The sequence below is a fragment of the Eupeodes corollae genome, chromosome 1 (assembly GCF_945859685.1).
Source record: "Eupeodes corollae chromosome 1, idEupCoro1.1, whole genome shotgun sequence".
NCBI classification, from domain to species: domain Eukaryota; kingdom Metazoa; phylum Arthropoda; class Insecta; order Diptera; family Syrphidae; genus Eupeodes; species Eupeodes corollae.
In genome coordinates, this window is record NC_079147.1 from 35571187 (window position 1) to 35596391 (window position 25205).

The 25205-nt window shown below is 34.6% G+C and overlaps 1 protein-coding gene, 1 non-coding gene and 1 pseudogene across 2 annotated transcripts; 2 read left to right on the forward strand and 1 right to left on the reverse strand.

Annotated features, from left to right (window-relative positions):
- Positions 1–5923: 5923 nt before the first annotated feature.
- LOC129942517 (uncharacterized) lies at positions 5924–6485 on the forward strand. Its single transcript, XM_056051498.1, has 2 exons — positions 5924–6019; positions 6100–6485. The coding sequence occupies exons 1-2, from the start codon at positions 6010–6012 to the stop codon at positions 6381–6383; spliced, it is 294 nt and encodes a 97-aa protein (XP_055907473.1). The 5' UTR covers positions 5924–6009; the 3' UTR covers positions 6384–6485.
- Positions 6486–23059: 16574 nt separating this feature from the next.
- On the reverse strand, positions 23060–23164 carry LOC129943622 (U6 spliceosomal RNA). The gene has a single exon (XR_008781334.1). It is a non-coding gene; the product is annotated as a U6 spliceosomal RNA (small nuclear RNA).
- A 2-nt stretch (positions 23165–23166) lies between these two features.
- On the forward strand, positions 23167–23244 carry LOC129943603 (small nucleolar RNA U3; annotated as a pseudogene).
- The last annotated feature ends 1961 nt before the right edge of the window (positions 23245–25205 follow it).

The window sequence follows — 25205 nt, forward strand, 5'->3', positions numbered from 1 at the left end:
CAGGGCATACAAATTGTTTAAACCAATAATGGTGATTATGCCACAGCCACGAAATTTAAAGATACCGGATTGGTTACAGATACTGTAAGACCTGTTAATCATCGTTTAGCTCGTACCACTGAAAATATTACTGATGTAAGTGAAAGTGTCAAAGAGCCGAATGTGTCGATTCCTCTTCGTTCTCATAAATAAGGACTGCCTTACGGTACATTATTGCGTATTTTGCATTTAGATCTACACCTACATCCATACAAAGTCCAGCTCATACAACAACTATAGCCGCTGACAATTCACAACGCGTCAGTGGTAGAGACGTAGATACGTCGATACGTCGAATCGGTGCTTGAACAACAGGAGGTGGTCGGCGATTTTTCATCTCCAAGACAATTTTGTGCAACAAAAAATAACGTTTTTAACCTCTGGTAAAATTTTGAGAAAAATCACATTGTCAATTGTTTTTTATACAAAATAAAAACCGTACTCAAAGTTGGTAAAATGTTTTTTATATAATAAACAGGCATTTAAGGGGCTATGAATACCCTTAACATGTTTGAAGTTTAAACACATTGCGAGCTTTAGGAAAATAGGGAAGGATTAAAGAGGAGATACCGATGCACATTGGTCTTAAAGTTTAGAATATCAAAATGATGGGGAAAACAGAGCTTGGTAAAGCATTCCACATTCTCGATGTGCTGTTAAAAAAAGAATCTCTATATTTGACAGTACGTCCGAAATTGAGCTTAAGGTTAAACTGATGTGACAGAAAAATATTTATAAAACTATCGGTAGAACAACGAAAGGCATGAAACATTGCTGCGCGGCGGTGTTCAAGTGACGTAATTTTTTCGGTTATAGTTCTATCGCCTATCATTTTTAAAGCTCTTTTTTGGATCCTGCCCAAATTACTTAAACTTGTTTTAGGGGCAAGTTATATTTAAGTTTTGGACGAATGAAGGTTTGTAAATTACAGCCAGATCTGAAGAGCTGAAAAATGTCTTGTACCGTCGGAGAAATCCTAAGCACCTAGCAGAATTTTTTGGAATATCGTATATGTGATCATTCCATAAGAGGTGATCTGTGATATTCATAACGAGTACTAAAAGTTAATTAGTTTCCTCGATGCAAGTGTCGCTCATGGATAGCGGCATCGGGTGTGGGTTACGTTTTAACGACAGGAGACAGCATTGAGTTTTCGAAGCATTAAATTCTACACGGTTTTTGATTCCCCATTGTACAATGCTGTCGATTTAATGAGCTTATCATACTCTGCCGTTGAAGTTCCACATCTGAAGGACAAGGATGAGAATCTAAAAACGAATATGAAAAGCTGAGGGTACTGTCATCAGCGAAACAATTTAGTGGGGTAGAAGTTTCAGACAAAAGATCATTTATTAAAATAAGGAAGAGCGTCGGAGACAAAACGGAGCCCTAGGGCACACCAGCGTTTATTTTGTGAATATGAGATTTGAACCCGTCCAAAACTACTTGAATTAAAAGATCCTAAAGGTAATTTCCAACCCAACCAAGAAGGGATTCATCGAAGAGAGCTTGGTGCCACACTCTATCAAATGTTCTAAGTGATTGCATGGATATTAACTTAGGTGTCCCACAAGGGCCAGTTATTGGGCCCATTCTTTTCTTGGTTTATATAAATTCCATCTTCAATCTGCCATTTTTAGGAAAAGTTAACGCATTTGCTGATGATATAGCAATTGGATACAATTCACTTAGTCCATTAAATTTGGTTTCGGATATAAACCATGATGTACATTTATTAAGGCTATGGTTTGCGGGCCATAAACTTTTAGTCAGTAACAAATCCAAACTTATGATGGACTAAATGACATACAATTATTGTTCCATGCAACGTCTTGCTCTAGTTTTAAACTCTTCAATAGCAAATGTCTAGTATCTCATTTAATAAATACCTTTTATTCTGAAGCAAACTGCTGCAGTACATGCTTCAATATAGAAATAGTGAGAGATTTTAAGTATTTAGGTGTCAAAATTGACCAACATTTAAAATGGACTGAGCACATTATGGATATTAAGCAATATCTTCTTTCAACCGTAAGATGCTTTTATCGGTTAAAATAATATTGTTCATTCTCCCCGTTAAAAAAGGTTTACTATGGTATTTTCCACTCGAAGTTACAATATGGTTAAACAAAATCCAACAATTAACAGTTCTTCAAAAAAGTGTCCTAACAAAAATATGCAACGCTGCTCGCCTCACTCACTCTGCAGATTTATTTAGACAAACAGGTATTCTACCAGTAAGACAATTGTTTTATTTTAAGGTTTTGAAAATATTTTTTATGAGGAGTGATTATTTGGAAAGCCCTATGAGTAATACATATAATATGAGAAATTCTAACTCGGTACGATTAAACATTTTTCGAACTACACTTTTTAGGAATTCTTACACTATTGTGTCTCGCAAATTATACAACAGTCTTCCAGCTGAATTACGAAGCATTAGAAACCGTCCACAGTTCTTAAAATCAGTTAAATTATGGCTTCTTAATTTCGATACTTATAACATTAAATCTTTGTTAAACTACGTCATTTGATAATATTTATTCCCTTTGTTTATTTACGTATATAATAATTAAAATTTTATTTATGCAGTTCAAATCAATCATAGTGATCATTTCATAAAAAACTTTTTTCTCTGTTTCTGTTCTTTAATCATATTCGTTATTTATAATCTGTCCACCACACAATATAAAAATTTGTAAATGTGGCATTAATTCAATTTTAACTTAAAATTCAAATGCTACAACCTCTTCCCTCTAATTAATTGTACAAAATACATATATTATTAAATTAGAAATAAGATATCTAAAAATTGTTAGGAGATATATGATATTAATAAATAATAATAATAAAAATGCTTTTGAATTATCATGTGCTTACTTTCTCCTAAACGATGGAAAGATTTGTTTCACTGTTCGGTGAGATAAACCATGAGATCACCAGTGGACCTATTTCTACGAAAGCCATACTGCCGGTCATTAAAAAGCTTCCGTTCTTCAAGATATTTCTTAAGCTGATAATTAATCAGCGTTTCCATTAACTTGGAAAGAAGGGACGTGAGTGCTATTCTCCGATAGTTAGAGGGGAGGATGATTCGCCTTTTTTAGGGACAGGCTGTACAAATGCTGTTTTCCATACGTTCGGAAAGAGACCTGTAAAGTAGAAAAGATGGAAAAGCTTACGCAGTGGTTTTGCCAGCGATGAAGATCACCACTTCAGAACAATTGGGGAGATACTATCAGGGCCAGCGGATTTGTTTGACATACACAATCCGCTGGCCCTGATAGTATCTCAGTAGTCTTACAACTGCACGAGTGCCTAAGAAGATTCGTCCCATAGTTTACGCTCTCAAGAACAGGAGGACTCATGACACTCTCCGGTAGCGTTGAATTAACAGCAAGCTGTTCTGCAAGCAAATCGGATTTATCGATCGAGCTTACATAGGGAGTGTCATTGTGGACAAGCGTTGGAACCGAGGATGACGTGGTGTTTCGTACGTTTTTTACAAATGACCAGAAATGTTTACTACCTTTGGGACATTGCAGTATTTATTGCCTTAATTTTTGGTCATGCAAAAATTTGGTTCGTCCAATGTGGCCGTTACAAGTCTTTCTAGCTAGTTTGAACTTATTCCAGTTTTCCTCAGTTGGATTGGCTTTGTTATTTCGGAAACTTACATTTTTGATCCTAATATCCTCTTTACAGCTCGAATTTAACCATGAGTTCTCTTTAGGTTTGATAAATTTTACCCTATTAGAAATAAAATTTCTCATTCCACAAAGAATTAAATTTTAACCATATCTGCGCTGGAATCCACGTCACTATCGAGGAAACATAGTGACCAGTTAAAGTTCCTGAAGAATTCATTGAGACCGTCCCAGTTGGCTTTCTCATATTGCCAAACGGTTCTCATAGGAGTTTTTTCTTTAACTGGGTTTTTTACACATGACAGATTTACAAATAGATACAATGATCCGATGTGCTTAGAGGTGGTCATACACTGATTGTGTATTTATTAGGATCAGAAGTAAGAAACAAGTCTATGGTGTTGGCGGTTTGACCTGCACTACTTTTATTTTTTTTTTTAAATTGTTATCAACACTCAGTTAAATTTTGATTAAAATCTATTTAAAAAAAATAATAAACTAACAAAAAAACAATACTAAAACTTGGTAAAAATTTACTTTCGAATCGAAAAGCTTTTTTAAAAATCAAAAATATTGTATGTTTTCGATATTCAGTAGCTATTTTTTTATAAAAATTGAACAGTCCGTTTTTTCATAACAAAAATTAAACCTACAAAAATAGTACGCAAAAATTGATGTTCGGTTCTTGATATCTCTCAAATTAATTTCATTTATCCAATTTGCACAAATTTAAGAAATGCTACTAAAATTTTTAAACATTTGTTTTCGACTAAAAATCTATTTATAAAAACAAGATTTTGAAACTAAAGTATTTCTTGATATGAAAAATATTGTTGGTAATTTTAAAACTTTTATGAATAATTCAACGGACGACTTTTTTAACCTAACTCGAAAACCTATAAACTTTTAAGCAAGACAAATTGACAGACGAAATGGGAAGTTATCAGTGTGGGTCGCATCCCACCCTCTTTTTTTATAATAAGCACACACTCGAGGGGATGTTACTACTAGAGAGGGTTTGAAAGGACATGTCGGTGCACATTGGTTTTTAATTCCTGAATATTGCAATTACTAGGATAAACAGAGTGTGGTAAGGCATTTCACATTCGCGTGGTACGGCTGAAAAACGAATCTGTGTATTTGACAGTACGGCCGAAGTTATACTCGAGGGTAGACTGATAAGCAATCCTAGAAGCGCGAGTATTACGGTTGAACAGTTTAAGGGGAGTATGGATGAGGAAACAGTTCTTCACCTTCTCTGTACATACCCTGCACTAGCTCTAAAACGCAAGAACTGCCCAGGAGAATTCTTCTATGACGATATAAATCTTATAAGCATAATCTGCCTTTCATGTTTCGTAAGGGACTTAAACTGGTTTCATTGAGCTTAAAAGAAAGCATCAAGATTCATGTGGTATGACAAAGGGCTATTAAACTGGCCTAAGAGTGTCCTACTCCATTACTGACAGCCACTTTAACCTAACTTAACCTATTCTGAGAACACAGAGAAATCGACGAGGCTTAAATTTGTATTATATATGAATATGTATGTGTCAAAAATATGCTTTTAGTCTCATCTTGGTCTAGCCTTTTATGGTTATCACTCCAAACACCATTTTTCTGCAGAATTAAATCACAAAAGGTTAACATAGCTGAGAAAATACCTTAAAATCCTTTGATTGAGGAATTGATTTCTAACTCCATTTGACTTAAGAATCCTATGAGTAAAGGATCCGAAATTCAATTATCAATAAATTCTAAATGATTATCACTCTATTCGTCGCATGTCTCATGCAACATACAAATATTTGTTCTTATTATTTATAGTAAGTTTTAATAGAAGGAAAATTGTATAAAACAAAAGTAAACAATTTAACGAGGACAAGAAATCAATTATCTTAAATTCATAATTAAGGTGATGGTATGTTTGAAATGAGGTTACCAAGGACGAAAACAACAAACTATTAATTTTTTGTAGACTAATAACATTTTTGAAACAAATATTTAATTATTTTCTGGCAAATGCTTTAATTTCCTTAACAAAAACCAATAAAAAGGAGTGGTCTTGTCAAATTTTGTTCTAAAATGAAAAACCTCGAAATTTTTAACATACTCATATATACGCAACACAACTTCTTATCAATTAAAATCTTATTGATGTACCGTCTTTAGATATGTTCGTTAAGAAAAAAAAAACACGATAAGATCTTATCAATTGCTGATTTTATCTTCAAGTATAAAAAGGTCGATCAATTTTTTAAAAAAGCACATATCAAGTTTTGTCATCTTAAAACGAATAATTCAAAACAGCTATTGAATCATAATGAAATTCGGTAAACCTTCAATTTTAATTTTTACATCTTGCGAGTAAATTAATTGTTATCTAAATAATGTTTATAATTTATCATTTTAGCAATTGTTCTATTTGTTCTTGGCCTCTTTGTTGTAACCATTGCCGCCGATTACACTCATGGTCATAATGGACAATCAGCGTGTGAAGATTCAAGAGAGTACAATCAAAAATTCCAAAACAATAATGACCCTACAAAATACTGGGTTTGTGAGGAACCCAATGAGCCTGCAGTTTCGCACAGCTGTGATGATGGCACAGCATACCAGCAATCAGTGAGAAATTGCATTCCCTGGGAACACTGGAAGTGGACTGCTCCCCAAGACCCAATAACTATGGTTATGTAAAAATAACTGCAGCTTAATATTCTAAATATGACAAAACAAGTTGTAAGGTCCAAAACAAAACTTATGAAGAAATAAATAAAAACATATTTAAAGCAAGATAAATATTTTTTACTCCATAAAAACCCGCCTTTGTTCCAATTTCCCATAATAGTCAAAACCTCTCTTTAATTAGTTACCGTATGCATGCAATTATATTTCAATACCATCCTTTTCAATCAATCAATCGTTATAGAAGCTCGAGGCAATTTTATAGCCCAGACAATTCTTTAGATATTTTTGATCGAAATTTATGCTTAGTAATTATGGTATAAAATTTTTTGTGGAACATGGCTGCAAAAATAAATCACAGCAATTGGTTTTACAAATGCTTGACCTTGAAATGATCAACACACATTTTTGGTTTTGAAAATATTAATTTAGACCGAATTTCTTCAAATTAAAAGTTATGAATCTGAAAGAGTGCCACTTCAACACACAAAAGTTGACTTTTAATTGCTTCTTTAAGCAGCACTAAGCAGTGCCGCCACCGCCGATAGCATCATACCGCTCGTCTTTATTCAAATTCATTTAACCATTTTATATAGATAATAGGTTAGGTTAGGTACTAAGCCGATATTAAAGCCTCTTATACGAATTAATCGGCTGTATTACGTAAAAATTAAATTACCACTTTGCTAATTTTACCTAAAGGCGTTGCCGGGTATACGAAGTTGTTGAATCTTCACGTATAACGGTTCCATAAAGTCTTCTTTTATCTGCCCATTTTATATATATTTCTTTTAAATCATCTTTTAATGAGCGAAAGAAAGAAAAACTGACGAAATTTATTTGAATGTGCCAAATTTGAGTGTAATTTATTTTGACGGTCCGGTCGGCAGGTAACATTTGATACGGCCTTTTGAATTATTAAATTGCCTTCATCTTAATTTATTATCCGAGACTCAGACTCAGACTGAAGCTTAAAAGTTGTAAAACTAAAATTGCGAATTAGATACATAATGTTTACCTTCTTAAGTTTAATTTTAGATTAGGTACTTTAAGTATATAATTTTTACAACTCTCGGACAAGAAAATAATAATAGGTATTGAGACGAAGAGCAGATGACCTAGCATCAGGTAGGTGGAGAGCTGACTTTCGAATCACCTAGACCTAGGTCATGAAGTTAGAGACTTTGGACACATTTACTGCTGCAAAACATAAATCTGATACATAGCTAAGTTCCATTTAAATTCTATGTGATATATATTAATAAATAAAACTTTCACGAAAAGTTGTATGTTCAACATAGTTAAACAACTAATTTTAAATTCTAACGAACTTCAAGTCAATTTATTCAAATGTCAATTTATTATGCGTAAAAGCCTATTTTAGCATTTTAAAGTGTCTTGTGATTGAATAATGTCGGTTAGCAAAAAAAATCCAATTTTTCACAAAATTACAGAATTGTTCAATTACATTGTGCGTAGAAAAAAAAGAAGTTACCTACCGCAAATATAAAAAAAACAGGTGGCGCTACTTGAAAAGGAAAACGCTTGGCTCAGAATCGAACAAATTTAAACTGATAATTCGGTAATTGTCATCCAAGAAAGACCTGAAAATAATGTTAAACACAATCTTTATTGAAAATCCAGTCGGGAGAGGACTTTACTTCTCAATTGCCTTCTAAGTCCAAAGAAGCAGCGATTTGCAAGAGTTATTCTTCGTTTGATTTCAGCGCTGATGTCGTTGTCTGCATTAATAGCGGTGCCTAGGTAGACAAAGTCCTTAACTACCTCAAAGTTATAGCTGTTCATGGTGACGTTTTGTCCAAGACGTCATCGTTCAGTGTCCTTTTTTGATGACAGCATACACTTGTTCTTGCCCTCATTGATCACTAAACCCATCTTCTTCGCTTCCGCGAATGCTCAAAAACGCTCCACTGACATCACGCTTTGATCTTCCAATTATGTCAATATCATCTGCGTATCCAAATAAATGGATGGACCTTTGGAAGATTGTGCCTCTAGTGTTGACGGTTGAGTTTTGCACAATTCTTTCCAGAACGATGTTGAAGAAGTCGCATGACAGTGCATCACCTTGTCTAAAACCTTTTTGACATCAAATCCATCGGTAAGATCTTTTCCGACCTTGATAGAGCAGCGTGTATTCTCCATCTTCATTCTGCACAAACGGATAAGTTTGAAAAGGATGCCAAAACTAGACATTGCTCGGTAGAGCTCTTCCCTATAGATGCTGTCATACGCGGCCTTACAATCGATAAAGAGATGGTGGGTATCGATTTGAAGTAATGGGTTTTTTCCAAGATCTGCCGTAGTGTGGATATTTGGTCGATAATGGACTTTCCTGGTCTGAAGCCACACTGATAAGGACCAATCAGGTTGTTGACGAATGGCTTCAGACGTTCACATAATACGGCAGAGAGGATCTTATACGCAATGTTAAGGAGACTGATGCCTCTGTAGTTGGCGCAGTTTAGAGGGTCTCCTTTCTTATGTATCGGGCACACTATGCTGAGATTCCACTCATCATCATGCTTTCTTCAGACCATATTTTGCAGATGAGTTGGTGCATGCTCCGTACCAAGTCATCGCCTGCTGCCTTGAATAGTTCGGCAGCGATGCCGTCAGCCTCAGCAGCTTTGTTTGACTTCAGTTTAGATATAGCTATCTTCACTTCGTCAAGGTCGGGTAGACGGGATTGTTGATCTGCGTCGCCGAGTTTTAGTGGTTCTATCTCCCTTACAGCGGAATTCGGAGAAGTGATCTTTCCATTTTCTCAGCATCGACTGCGGTTCTACTACGATGTTCCCCTGGTCGTCTTTACAGGCTTCGGTTCGTGGCTGGTACCCTTGGGAGGTTTTTTTTACCTTTTGGTAAAATTTACGAACCTCGTTCCTGTTGTGACATCCCTCTATCTCCTCGATCGCGCGCTTCTGATGCTTCCTTTTTTTCCATCTAAGAAGCCGGTGTTTCTCTCTCCCTTCACAATGACGTATTTCAAAAGCTTTTCCAGACAGGAATCTCGCTTAAGTTTGATACAGTGTTTCAAAATGTATACAACGGGGAAGAACTTGTCGACATGCAGTCCAAGCATTTAAGAACTGTTACTCCACTAATTATTCCGAAATAGCAACAGATGACCCAACATTTTGAATATGGAGTGATCTCCACGGTTAATTTGTTTAGAGAAACCGAATCTGAAAATTTGACAACATTTTCATCAAATAACATCGCCCGTTCCCCAGAAACATTACCGTTCACTTCTCCAAACATTGTCAATGTCTATAGATCATCGTTCAATAGTAAAAAGTCATCAGGCATTTATAACATTTCAAATTTTATTTTAAAAAATGCCCGTTCTCTCTGGACACGGTGTTATCAATTGTTTTTAACCAGTGCATTAATAATGGTTATTTTCCGACATCATGGAAATAGGCAAAAGATCTTACCAATATCAAAGAATAAGGCAAGTCGAGAGGTTGACAGCTTTCGACCGATCTCGCTTCTCTCAAACATCGGTAAGCTTTTTGAACGGGTGCTGGCTAACCCCTTAAACACGTTCTGTGAAGATGAATACATCATTCCAAGAAAACAATTTGGTTTTAAAAAAGGCAACTCCACTGACAATGCATTGCCTCTTTTTCAAGATAAAGTAGTTCACAATCTTAGGAAACGTGTACAGTGTACTTGGATATGACCTTGAAAAAGCGGTTGATTTGCTTTGGCACTTTGGTCTTATTTTTAAACTCATCCAACTGAATTTTCCGAATTGGCTCATTAAGTTGATATTAAACTTTTTCACTAACAGAACTTCTACAATATATATATGTTCTGTACACCCCTTTTTCCCCGTTCAAATTTGTCCAATCTGACATCTCGAGGGGGGAAGGATTGCTGCATTTCATTTATTCTTCTTCTCAATCATGTCTTCTATGACAGAAGACGGTCTTCCTCTTTTTCTTTGAAACGATGGACCACACATACAAAGACTTTTAGCGATTTCCAGTTTAAAATCTTTTTATTTAATCACAGTTGGTTCATTCCTTTGCTCTCCCACCCTCTTGTGCAGTAGCCAGCTATTTATGGTGGCCATGTCTAGAAAATGCTAAAACAAACGCAGATACCATTTTTTAGTGCGCATTTTTATTTTGTACTTCCAAAGAAAAGAGTCCAATAAATCCACTCCCCCCTATGCTTATTATAGATTTTTACTATTTTGGGACAATCCACTTCAATATATTTTTTGTGTTTTTAGCAATATCGGCTAACCTTTTCAATGGGCTGTTGGCCTACAAAGGACGACGACAAAACAACACGCTTATTATCATACCACTTCACTGTGCCAACTTCCGTGCCTTCTACATCAGCTACCCATTCTTCTGAATGCCCTCGTTCTGTTTTAGTACTCTTCAGGTCTTTTAGGAATGGGATTTTCAAATCTTTGCCTAGTCGACTTTTGTTGACCGTTCCCAGTGACTGGATACCTTGTTTCGAAAGGAAAGAAATAAGTTCAGCTGAAGTGTAGTATTAATCGAAAAATTATTTATATTGTTGGTATCTCGGGATAGTTCATGCTAGGCGGACTACTATATTACTACTTGCACCCAAGTCAGGCTCATTAGCATAATATCACAATTCAGAATTATTTTCCATTCCAGAGTATATCTCGAAGTCGTACGCTATGCCTCTATCGTCAAATAGCACGAGAAGCTATTTATGCGGTTTGTTGGGAAGATATTGACGTAGGAAATTTGCAGCTTTCGTTGCGCATACATCTGTTCGTCCACTGATAAAGTCTCCCTCTTAGGTATAGTTTGGTATTTCTTTTTTAGCCTTATTTTATGTAGGCGATCATGTCTTGGATGACATGATGGTACTTGAAAGAAATTGTCCTTGAAGTGCAGGAACTGTCTTATCTTCTCAAAATGATTCACGGTCATAGTCTCTCTTACTAAAGGTATACCTAACTCAGATTCCCAGTGCATCCGTATATTAGACAATGGAGCACAGCGGTATTATTATTTGTAATCCGATTTCTGGTAACTGGCATAGTGAATGAACTTCTACTTTGGCGTGATGATGTACTTGGCTCTGAAATTCTGGATTGAGGATCTGTTTCGGTGGAGGAGTGGTTTTCGGAGAAGAGAGTTCTATAGTAAATAGAAGATAATGGTGGATGCCTGGTAGGCTCATAGAGTCACTACGCCATGTCATCATCACTTTCCGCACTAGAAAAGTCTAGACCGTCTTCGCTCCCCGTATATCTAAATGCTGCTCAATCAACTCATTAGATATTACCTTCTTCGCCATTATCTGTAATAAAATCCAACCATGCATTAGTTCACTTCTAATATGTTATTTATTAGAAGTGAACTAATGGTGTACCATATCTGGAACGGAATAATTAAAAAATAACTTTCCTCGTTAAGTATACTTAATTTCCAATGTTAACTTATATTTTTTCACTTAGAAATATTGTTACAACTATTTTATTTAGATTTTTCAATTTCTGTAAACCACGAATTCAAGTCGATCGTTAAACTTCTGTACGAAACAATATCAATCGACAGCTTGCGCCATCTAGTGCATACATTTGTCATTAGTAATAGTAAACCGGTTAGGTTAGGTGAGGTTAACGTGGCTGCGGATTAAAAATTCACATACTTAGGCCAAGAGAAAGGCCCGTTGTGATACCACATGAATCTAGAGAATTACTTCTAACTAGTCGAACCATTTTGAGCTTTTTATAAAGCGAAGAAGATATTTGATATCCTTTTTAGCTAGTTTACTGGGATTATCAAAAGAGTAGTCCCCCATATGAAGTTTGCATCTGAGTGAAAGAGCAGGGCAAGTGCATAGGAGATGAGAGATTGTTTCCTCTTCTTCTTCGTCCATGCAGCTCCTAGTAAACCGGTGCTAAGAGCTTAAAAAATATTCCGTCGGTCAATAGATGTCGCTATGTATCTTTAAATAATCAGGAGACTTGTTTGTTTTGTCTGTACCAGATATGGAACAGTATGCATTGTAGAGTTAAGTCGAGCAAAACTGAATACTATTATAACTGAAAACTGATTAAATATATCTCAATAAAAAAAAAACAACCGAAGCATCAGTTTTTAATGGCCAATACTTATCAAAGTGGTTCCAAACGAAATAAGGAATTAGACAGGGCTTTACACTCAGTCCAAGCTTGTTTGCACTCTTCATTGAAGATATAGTCAAAGCATTACCAGCAGAAATCGAGTACGCAGGCGTTAACGTTAAAGCTCTTCTTTTCGCTGACGACATTGTCCTGCTAGCGTATACCTCGCAGTCCCTTCAATTCAGCTAATGATAAATAAGTTTGCTAAATATTATAACAGCTAGAAGCTAGTCGTAAATTCAAATAAGTCCAAAGTGATGGGTTTTTTGAATAGCGAAGGAAGATCGTGTGGGAGTGGGTAAGTAATGGCGCTATAATGGTGAAAGAATACAAGTAACTAAGAGTCTGATTTACAAAAAAAATTAGCATGGAAAAAGATCTCACTGACAAGCTTGTCAAGGCAAAAACAGCATAAAATGTTGCATGGGAACAATGCTTTAATAATCACGAAATTCCGCATACCAGGTTCTTCGAATCTGTATCGAAATCAGTTATGTTTTATGCGGTGCAAGTGAAAAAAATACTCAGATTTTACATACAACGAATTATTCACCTTCCTTTTAAATACGCCAAACTACATGATCATGTTGAAAACAGGTCGATCGCCTTTTTTTATAAAAACACTCAACACACATCTCCCAAAAAGAGTAGTTTTTCAAACAATCCAATACCGAAGTGGATAATTAAAAAACTGAATAAAACTAGCCGAGCAGTACAGCCGATTTACAGTAGACTAGACTACGATCCTCGGGAAAGAAACTACTTTCACTACAAATATACCATTGAACAACTTTCGTGCATGTTCCGACTAAGATGTGTGATATTGAGAGAAATAAGAAGACTTATATAAAATATGTTTTTTTAGTTGGAATTTTTAATATTTGTATTCTAAATATATCTCGGGATTTTCAATAATGCTTAAATCATTGTAAAATAGCTATTTAAAGTTTTTTTTTGCATAACCAAGTTCAAGCTAAGTTTTTGGTTTAGGGAGATTTTTCAGCATGTATTTATGTATCCATCAGTAACAACCCAGATCTTCTTCACTGAAATCAAAACATCAAGGAGCGCCATCATCATATTGTCTAACGCACATGTCTTAATTTTTGAGAATCCAGTACTTACAAAATATTCTTTTAAAAATCCCAAAAGATTTTTCGATTACACCTCAAAAAAATTGCTCTGCTGAACTTCTTGGATAAAAAAGTGGTGTCATCAAATAAGATTTTTAAGGACAAACCGAATCACATAGTTCCTCCACAAAACCAAATTTGAATGAAACCTTTCTAAGAGGAAAAGTTCTGTGTTTGCATTTGTCTGTGTCTCCAATTATTGAAAATGTTTGCATCAGATGTTGATACATGGGTATCTTGACATTTGCAATATTTGTAAATATTATTTACGCAGGAATAACTTTTTATATCTCCAACAACTTTTCCATCGACACCACCTAAATGTAACAAGCATTAAGACAGGACATCATCATATTTACATTCAATCTTTTAATCATAATTAACAGGAGACTTGATTTGCAAACGACTCTATTTTATGAAAATCTCGTTTTTTTCTTGAAATACCAGCTGAGCATTTAGGAAATGTTATATAACCGTTTGAAAGTCTAGCAATTGCTTTTGACACCTTAGAAACTATTCTAGAAACTGTCGAGACATGCATTCTACCAAAATCAACCAAACTTAGGAGACAGTTTTCCGTTGCAAAAAAATAGAGAAGCGATTGAACTATTAACAAAAAGGAAATATTGTTTAATTGAATCTTATAAAGTCAAGATGTTCGTAGAATACATTCCAAAAAGCTTTCTTTTTTTCCCAAACAAAATTATTGTTAATTCTCGTGTTAAACAAAATATGTTGTAAAAATAAATCTCATGAAAAGTCTTTTTTGATACACTCTAAGACTTCTTTCCGTTCCACTTTTTCTATAAGCTAACTAAAATCTATCTACGTGCAAAGTATAAAAAGTTTTCAAACGACTATAATAAGGTCAATTTTGTTCAGGCCTTTGAGTGCCATCTTCGTCACGGGTATAGGTAGACAGACTTGATGGTATTTATTCTCCACCTCAATTAAGAGCTTAAGTTTTCAAACGACTGCACTGTTTTGTTGTCAGTTTTCGTTCCATTGACAAGAAATATACCCAAAAGTGTCCCACATTCTGACTTTGACCCTTAAATTCTTACATAAATTACATTTGGAATATCTTAGGTCACATAATGGGTTCATTGACCGATTTCGTATTTATTTTTACTAAGTTCTTGATAGTCCGTTCTTCTTGTTCTCCTCTCACGTAAATATTGTTTTATGTCATGAATTCTCACTTCCGAAATTATCAGCTTTTTTATATTGCGAACATTTTCTATATCCCCACAAAAACGATATAACTATCAACACTATGTGATAATACGAGATAAGTCTTTTATGAAGAGGTGATTAAAGTTACAACTAAGATTACAATTGTTACCTTAACTGTCCTTTTAATGGTTTTTGTTTTTAAGTAGGAATTTTAATACCCTCTTTATGTGTAAACAACAAACTTATTTTAATCATGCGATTAATTAATTATAGTAATAGTAACTATGCAAGTTTTTATGTTATCTCCCTTCATAAATCTTTTTTGTTTAATTATTTGGTTTGTGGTTTAAAAATGAAAAGAAATTAGCTCAAAGCACAAAAATATACTCTTTTACTTTTGGTAACAACGACATTTTGACATTGACCATTGGAATTCGTGACGAAAAACCAATATGTCATAAGGAAAAAACATAATATTGTTCATTTAGACGATATTGTTTATTGCCTAACACCTAATCGAAATAATGTTAAATATATAAAAGAATTTTGATAGCAGGAAGGTCACATATCACATTAATTATTATATTAGAAATATCTTCCTTCTTCTTTAAGGGCCTTCGTTTTATAATGGTACATCACTCATAAGTCAAAACCCTTGATGATGTTACACAGGTGTAAACTGTACGTACATACATACATACATCAAAGTAAATTTTTAAATCATTTGCGGCAAGAAATAGGTAACCGTGTCATTCTAGTTCAAGAAGACAAATACATATTTGCGTTTGATGATTTGAATTTGTAAAGGGTAAAGATTTGATTTGCTATATGAGTTTATAACCTTGGGTTTATTTAAAAAAGTTTTTTAATTTTCTTTAAAATAAACATCAAGCAGTATTGGATTTGGCGGTTTGAAGTTACTTTTAATTTTCAACTATTTGTTACAATTTCAAAAGGGGAACATGCTTTGTAAACTTTTCAAAACCTGCCACTTATTTTACTAGTAGAATTCAAAATATTCTGATTGTTTTTTTAATTTAAAATATTTAACTGACTATTTTGTTTAAGTTGGTATTTCATAATGCACAGTGAAATATTTCATAAACAAAATTTCAGATACATTTGTAGTAAACCTACAGTAAACAAATTTCAATGCATAACTCAAGCTATTTGAAACAAATTTGTTTTCTGTTTTTTTTTAGAAGAATTCATGAAAATTATCGTTTATGTTACTTAAATGACATGATACTTATAAACAAAACGTTCCGTTCTTATTTATATTTTGTGTCCTTACCAATATAATATTTAGTTTTACAAACTTTTTGTTGATGTTTCCTATCGAGGTTTTATTAATTGATAACTGTTCCTGCAAGTTTTAAAAGGGCAATTATATATCCATTGCACAAAAAAGGATCATACGATAATCCTGAAAATTACAGAGGCATCTCGTTTTTGAATACATCGGCGAAGCTATTTTGTGCTCTGTTTTTTATTAGGTTAACGCAGTGGGTAAATAACAAGGAAATACTATGCAAATTTCAAGTTGGGTTTAGGAGAAACTACTACGCCTTAGATCAATAATTCTCCCTCTTTAATATTGCTGAAAGCTTCAAACGAAGGAAAAAAAACTGTATGCTTTTTTCGTCGATTTTCGTTCAGCTTTTAATACAATCGCACGTGAAGTACTCTTTTATAAGCTATATAAAATATAAATATCTTCAAAAAAAGTAGTTCTATTAAAAGAAATGTACGAGAACAATGTGGCGTATGAATAGGATGGCGAGTATGTTTCCGAGGAGTTCACTATGACTTTCGTTGCAATAGGTCCACTGGTGATCTTGTGGTTTATCTCACCGAACAGTGGAACAAATCTTATTATTGCACTTGATATTTCAAAAGCATTTGATAGAGTTTGGCATCAAGCTCTTTTATCGAAAATGCGTACATTTGGTATTGATGAATCCCTTCTTCGTTGGTTTAGAAATTACCTTTCGGACCGTTCAATTCAAGTAGTATTGGACGGGTTAAAATCTGATATTCACAAAATAAACGCTCTTGTGCCCCAGGGCTCCGTTTTGTCTCCAACGCTCTTCCTCATTTTTATAAATGATCTTTTGTCTGAAACTTCTAACCACTAAATTGTTTAGCGGATGACAGTACCCTCAGCTTTTCATATTCATTTTTAGATTCTCATCCTTGTTCTTCGGATGTGGACTACCAACGGCAGCGTATGATAAGCTCATTAAATTCAGATCTTGACAGCATTGTTCAATGGGGAATCAAAAACCGTGTAGAATTTAATGCTTCGAAAACTCAATGCTGTCTACTGTCGCAAAAGCGTAACCCTACCCCAATGCCACTATCCATGAGTGGTACTTGCATCGAGGAGACTGAACAGCTATCAGTCCTAGGTATGTGCATTACAAACCACTTGTTGTAGAGTGATCACATATTTGACATCGCCAAAAATGCTGCTAAGTGTTTAGGTTTTCTCCGACTATGCAAGAAGTTTTTTACCCCTTCTGATCTGCCTATATTCGTCCAAAACTTGAGTACAATTCCCATATTTGGGCAGGTGCTCCTATAACCCACTTAAGTCTCTTGGACAGAATTCAAAAGAGGGCTGTAAAAATGATAGGTGACCATTGTATAACTGAAACTTTTGCATCTCTCGAGCACTGTCGTAAGGTTTCATGTCTCTCATTATTCTATCGCTACTTCCGTAAGCAATGCTCTAATGAAATAGCCAGTTGCATTCCTCCCCTCAAACAATTCAACCGTAATACTCGTTCTTTTAGGAATGCCCATCAGTTTACCCTTGAGCCCAATTTCGGCCGTACTGTTAAGTTCAGAGATTCTTTTTTTACTCGCACTACACGAATGTGGAATGCTCTACCAGACTCAATATTTCCCACTCATTACAATGAGCAGGCATTCAAAACCAATGTGCAGCGGTATCTCCTTTCAAATCCTATCCTCACTTCCTAATTACTCGCACTGTTTATAATCATTATAAGGGTATTCATATTCCCTTGAGTGCGCGTAGAATTAAAAAAAAAAAATATTCCGAAACATGGAAAAAAAATGACGCCACTACTTGCGGGACATTCTGTCGATGGCATACCACAACCGTTGTACTGTATCACAGTCTTGAGACAAGCTACTTCAGTCGTGTGCCCATTGTGTTCTATTTATCCGTCTTCGTGAGATGTAAATAGTTAGTTTAAGAACATAAACTGTTTTTTATTTTTGCTTTTCCACTATAGAACTGGATTTTTGTATCACTGGACCTGTAATCATCTTGTCCGTGCTTAGTCCTTAATCTTAATTTTTGTAAATATTTGAGAATTGTATTGACAGTCTAACATGCCAATATATCGACTTTTCGCAAATCGATTTATAAAGAATAAATTGAAATTATTTAAAATAATTATCAAAGAATACTCTATTATATTTAAATTTTATGTTTTTGAAAAATTGACTAACAACCTTTCCAGTGGGATTAATTTTTATTTAATAACTTCTTTTCCAGTGTATATTTAAAAATCTAAACAATATCCAGACTCAGAACACTCAATACACACTTTGTAACTGCGTTGAAATTCCTCAGGCGTAGAAGGTGTATAAGTTTTCCCTTTTTGGGTACCGTATAGATTCGTTTAAAAGCAAATTATCAGCTTTGGTCCCAAAATCAAGTGAACTGAAATCAAAATCGAATTTTGAAAATCGACTGAAATTGTTTTAAGGGTTTTTACATTGTATTGATTTCATGACTTCGAATACTTTTCGGAATCACTTATCGATAAATAATTTTGTTCATTATCCCTTTCTTACCATCTAAAGTTCAAACATGTCTAAAATTTCACAGGGCCCCCATAATCAAAGTTTGTACCAGGTCGTCCGTGAGAATTTTGAGAGCAAAATATTATTTTAATCCAAAGTTTTTACTCAGACTTAAGCCCACAATCTCGAGCTTGTGTTCTTTTTTTTATAGTTTTGGGTAAAAACTGTTATTACATACATCATAAATTTAAAAAGTGTGATAATATTATGAAAGGTAAGTTATTTTGATCAAAATAGAAAAATAATCATCAAATAAAAGTGGATGGTACAATAGTGTACCATTCGTCCTGCATGTTGGTACAAAACCGTTCGGAATTTTTGGCTACTGCATTATACTACCACGAAGAAATTGAAAGTAAAGACTATTGAATGATGAAGGGAAAAATTCGGGTGGAGCAGACTTTTCTTCTGATAGTAACGAATTGTTTCGACAAGATCCAAGTAATGGATCCCAAACAGAACCTCTGGAGAACATTCAAATGAAGAGATATCTGTTCCTGAAATCGGTAATAAGAATCTCGTGAAACCGGTTCTACAGGTGATACACAAGCTGAGGATGTAATTTGGACTATAGTCAACGGTGTATTTTTTCCAAAAAAAAAAAACAATCTTTCCTTCACTACCATGTAATATATCACAGACCATTCACCGATCGTTCTCACTCCTTCAAATTTTCCTCAAACTTTGGCCAAGACCTCTCTACATATTTTTCACAATGCACAAACGAACGCTTATATATTTCCAACCAACGCTGATGAAATAAAAGTAATCATTTGTTGTATGTTTACAATGTGCCACAGCCGGGTGCCAAGCCTAAAGGATTATTGGGAAACCTGGAAAAAATGCAATAACTCCCGAAAATGTATTTCACGCCACCCAAAAAGCCAGCTGACTAATGTAAAACTTACTATGTCAATGATCTAGTTGAATGCTTGAAAAAAAAAAACTTTCAAAACGTTATCTTGCATCTTGCATCTTGCGCTTATCAGAGCATCGACAAGTCAATGACTAAATTCAAATGCAATGCCCTAACTGGGTATGATTTCAATATTTATAGTGGAAAGAGTTAGAAGCACTTGAGGGAACATTGGTCGAGAGAGTCGTTAATAAATTGGCTAGCACGATAAATGAAGTAGATGCAAATGTATGTATTGACCACTTTTTTACATCATCGGTCAAATTATTGGAACCTATTGGATATTGGTGGGTTTTATGCCTGAAATGGCAAGATACCAAAGAGGTTCAAGTGCTTATCAACTGTCAAAACAATGATATGGAAGTTGTTACAAAAACTGGTGAAAATATTAAAGTTCCTTGCCCGAAAATGATTAAGTTTTATAGAGAGATAATGGGAGGCGTTGATCTGGCAGATCAAATAAGCGGCCTCTATGTATACGACCGAACATCTGATAAATGGTGGAAGAAGATATTTTATCGGCTGATAATGATGGCAACAGTGGTTGCCGAGGACTCAAAAAACACCGGTACGAAGGTCGGACCTTCGAGGTCGTCAGCCAACGGGAGGAGTAAGGTCTCGACATTTGCCAATCGAGGGCACTTCCACCACCGTTGCTTAAATTGTGCGAAGTCTAGACAACAAACGCCCACCAAAACAATATGCAAGTAATGCTCAATTCCATTATGCAAACATTGTTTTGCAACATATTATACTTTCTCTATCATGCAAGATGACAAGGGAGAATTCGCCCTGCTCCATGGAGCTTGACCGAACCTTTCGATTTTAAAAAAGGGCAATGGGGCTTTTGTGAGTGTTGAGGCAGCTGCGGCAAAATAAATTGTAGCGGATAATGAGGGCAAAACGTCTCGGTCAAAATGTCACCATCACAGATGTAACTTTGAAGTAGTTTAGGACTTTGTCGACCAGTAACTTTGAAGTAGTTTAGGACTTTGTCGACCAGGTCTGCGATGAATGCAACCAACAACGAGATATTTTTTCGGCTAAGAATGCGATTTTGTAGTTAAGTTCTCTTTTAAGCTAGCAGAGTGTTGCTTTATAAGATAGTGTTGCTTTATAAGACAGAAATGTCTTCAAATCCACGCCTAGAGGACAACACAAAAAAAAAACACGCACAGGACACGCACGAGTTGAAAGTGACCGCAACCAACTTGGATTTTGCATTTGGAGAAATCTTGTTAGAGACCGAGAATTTATTGGGTAAGGCCCCACTTCATAAAAGATTTTAGTACCAACTTATGTAAGAAAGTAAGCAAGTAATTAGCGGACAATGTTCGTTTATAAATTTAATTAAGCTTACTAAGCTGTTATATGACGAATTGCTTTCTTGAGAAATTTACTAATTTCCATACTAAGAATTCAATAAACAGAATCTTTAATTTTTAGAAAAAGTCATCACTTCATCTAAATGTATCGATATTACTTCGTCAGATCATTTTAAAATTAAGCTAAAACATCTTAGGCAGTGCAACTTTATTGCACGTTTTAAGCATTTGCGTTAGTCTAGCATGACCTTGCATTCGCACCGTTTGAATATTATTACTGCGCAATTACATGCTTTAAATTGCTGAAAGAAAAACAATGCCAGAAGTCGTAAACACATTTGGTAAAAAAAAGTAGGTAATTTTAAGACCACCTATCCCCAACATTTCATCACGATTATAATTACTCAACATACGATCTTGAAGAATATTGAGATCATTTATATCATGAAAATACAAGCATAACAATAAAGATCAAGTATCACAGAAAAGAAACCCTTCTCAAGACAAAACTTAAACATTTTTCTTTTGTGTCAAAGCCATGTTTTTGCACCATTTGTACTCAAAACACTTATAGATATGTAATGTAGGTTGATATACAAAAGATCGAAATCATAACTATAACCAATGTCTGATGATGATGATCAAACTGATTGTCTTCGAAAAAGCCTTCATTTCATGCCAATTGTACAAAGTTTATGTAGTTATAGATTGTAGCTTTCATTATAATAAAGCAAAGCAAAGCTAAAACCAAAATCCAAGGTTATATCAAATCATCAATCATCACTCATCAATGAGAGCAAATTTCTTGCATTGATTGCACTTCAAAAGATTATAATCGGTTTTTGTTTTTTGTGTTTTTTTTTTTTAAATCGTTGTATCTTACTTTGAGAGATACAAAATCGGTATCGCTTTAGGTAAGTAAAAGGCACTTGAAATATTTGTCGACTGCTGCAATGTCATCATCATCACAATGCCGGTGGTATGCGCCATCACCATCACCAATCACAATCACTATCTGTGAGGCCAAACGGATTGTCATCATCATCAACCTACAACTTACTCCATCCATATTATTGTATAACACTTCTTCTTCTTCAGTTTCAGGCTTAAGCTTGAGCTAAGTCGAATGCAGTCTAATCGACAATTAAATTAATTATATAGCTTCGTCATCGTCGTCATGAGGCGCATTAAACAAGAAATAGACATAAACAGAACCCGCGTCGCGTTCGCCTTCACGTTAGCTTGAACAACTTACATGGAAGGCACTTACTTACCTTATACTCGTACCTACTCAAGCTACTCGAAGACCGAATTAAATGGCCGCTTTAACGCAAGGGGCGTACTTTCACTCTCAAGAAATGTTGTATCTTCTTCTTGAGGCTTTGAGCTCAAGTGCTGCTTGTCGCTTTATACACTTGGTCGCATTACCTACAAATAAAAATGATAGCAAAGGTGGTGTTAGCATCGTGGGTCATCTTCTAGCTTCAAGTACCGTGATTTAAGTGTGTTAAACAGTTTTATTTTGTAACAATTTCAAGTACCGTACCGCGTACCGACCAAACTGACTCTACACTAGATTAAAGCTTATGCAGGGGGGTTTTGTACATCTTCTTCTCATATTATGTAGATACTCTTTTCAATTTTAGTTCATTAAAAAACTGCAAAAATTTAGACTAAAACGTTAGAAGATATGGCGCAGTGGATAGCGGGCGCATCTTCACGTCTGAAGTAGTGATTTTTTGAAAGGCACCAGACCAATTCCCCTCATCAGAGTCGCGTTCACTTATTGTTAATAAAATATTATTGCTCTTGAGTGTGCACCATAACCATAACTATAAACATAACCATTATTTTGTGCTTAAATTAACAAATCCAAATTATATTCCCAAAATGAAGAAAACAAAATATATTTATGTACATTATGCAGCTAAGCATCATATATTCAAATTGTTGCGGTGTAATCGTATATACGACTAGTGAAGATGATGGTGGCAGCTGCTGCTGCTATAGCTAAGCTGGTGCCAGAATCGCTGCATGTAATTCGCAACTTCTATATTACCATTATTCCATATAGTGCAGTACATCAGTTCATACTTTTGGTTTATGGTTGCCAAGAGATGTTTTTATATTTTTGTAATAATAACATTGTGGAACGCTTCACGATTTTGCGTGTCATCTTTGCGCAGGGGCCATTCTAATCTTCTCTGTACCGTTCCAGTTTTAGTATATGTTCTGCCGAAGCAAAATTAAGACTATACTTCACAGGATCATTTCTGTAGTCAGTCTTCTCTTACTTTTGAAGAAAGTACGAAATTAATAATAAAATTAATTTTATAATTAATCGTAATGATCCTTTATTTATTATTTATGTAAGTATAACTTGATTCCTAAATTTTACTCTTATACACAACTAGAAAAGAAAGCTTCGTTTCGGGTTATTAAGAGATGAAGAAAAATTATTTGTTTTGTTTTACATTTGCAAAGGAAAAATTTCATTTCACAACAGTAATGAATTTATTTCGATTACAGAAATGAAGTGTAATTAAGTTAAAAATGAAAGCAAATCCAAAATAAATACTGAATCGAAGCGTTATACTTGTCTGCAAATTATCCGTTTCATTGAAGTGCTCTTTGGTAAACCACATTGTCATTGCGAACGCAAGGCGTACCGGAAATTTCAATCATTTGAAGTTAAACGGAAGATCAGTCGAAATCATTGGTATTCGAAGAAACGGCATAAGTCTTTTCACCACAAGTCGAGTACCATTGCAAACTCACAGAGGATTCAAATTACGCATTATAGGATTCAAATTACTAATTATAGGCCAATTTGTAAAATTTCTGCAATGCCAAAAATATTCGAGAAGCTAGTTGGTAACAAACTGTCAGTTTTGTTTCGTAGCCACATATCAGTTTTCCAACATGGATTTGTTTCAGGTAAATCAACTGCGACAAACTTAGCTTTATTGGCTCCTAGGTATTCACTCTTCGTTATTGAAGTGGCTAAAATCATACTTGACAGGTAGAATTCAAAAAGTAAAAATAGATTGCTCGTTCTCATATGACATCATTGTTCCATCAGGGGTTCCTCAAGGAAGTCATTTAGGGCCATTACTGTTTTTGTTATTTGTAAATGACATATGAGTACCTAATGTATTTAATGATTCGAATTGCCTTCTTTTTGCGGATGAAAACTTTATCGTAAAATAAGCAGTGAATCTGATTGTTCCCTCCTTTTGAAGGATCTAATAAGATTAGATGATTGATGCTAACGGAATCGCCTTCTTCTTCATATTTCTAAATGTCAAGTCTTGTCGTGTTTCAGGAATTACAACCCAATTTTGTTTGTTTATAACATCAAACACATAAAACTAGAAAGAGTGAGAACAAAGAAAGACCTAGGAGTTATCTTAGATACGAATTTGTCATTTTTACCTCACTACGACTATATGATTAATAAAGCTAATCAAATGCTTGGTTTTATCAAAAGAAACACCCGGGAATTTTCAGATCCCTATACAGTAAAATCACTATATAATTCTTTTGTAAGGTCGGTTCTAGAGTATTGCAGCATAGTCTGGAATCCTTATTATAATAATTCAAGGGATAGAATTGAGAGGGTTCAAAAGAATTTTGCTAGATATGCTTTCTTTAAGTTGAAATGGAGGATTCCAAGACCGTCCTATAGTGTTCGGTGTTTGCTGTTTGGAATACAATCTCTTCAAGATCGTAGAGTATACTTTTCAGTGATGTTTATTTGAGACATCATAACGTATCATATTAATTGTCCCCCGTTACTATCATTAGTAACTGGAGGAAATGCTCCATCAAGAACATAATTTAATTTGTAGCAGGGCTGATTTTTATTCTAATTGTTCAAGAAACATGTTCAAATCTCTTGTATTAAATAATATTTGAGTAATTTTTTTCCTAATTGTAATTAAATATGTTTTATTTAATGTAAGACAATAAAACATTCTATTTTTAATAGTCGTATGTGTATTAAATACATAGTTCCAACCAACAATTAAATTATGTACTTTTATCATAGTCTAAGAGATTAACTGTAATCTATTTGATGAATAAAACTAAAACTAAAACAATATTGTAATAATTGAACCAACTTTGAGTTGCTAGTTATGTGGTGGAAATCCTGTTAACCACAGAGAGTTCAAAAACTCCGTTTACTACATCATCGGGATGTGTTATGGAACCAACTGATTTGTGTGTCACCAAATAGCAATTGAATGGTGAAGTTCAGTGAGTGTACATCATATTTCCTTGCAG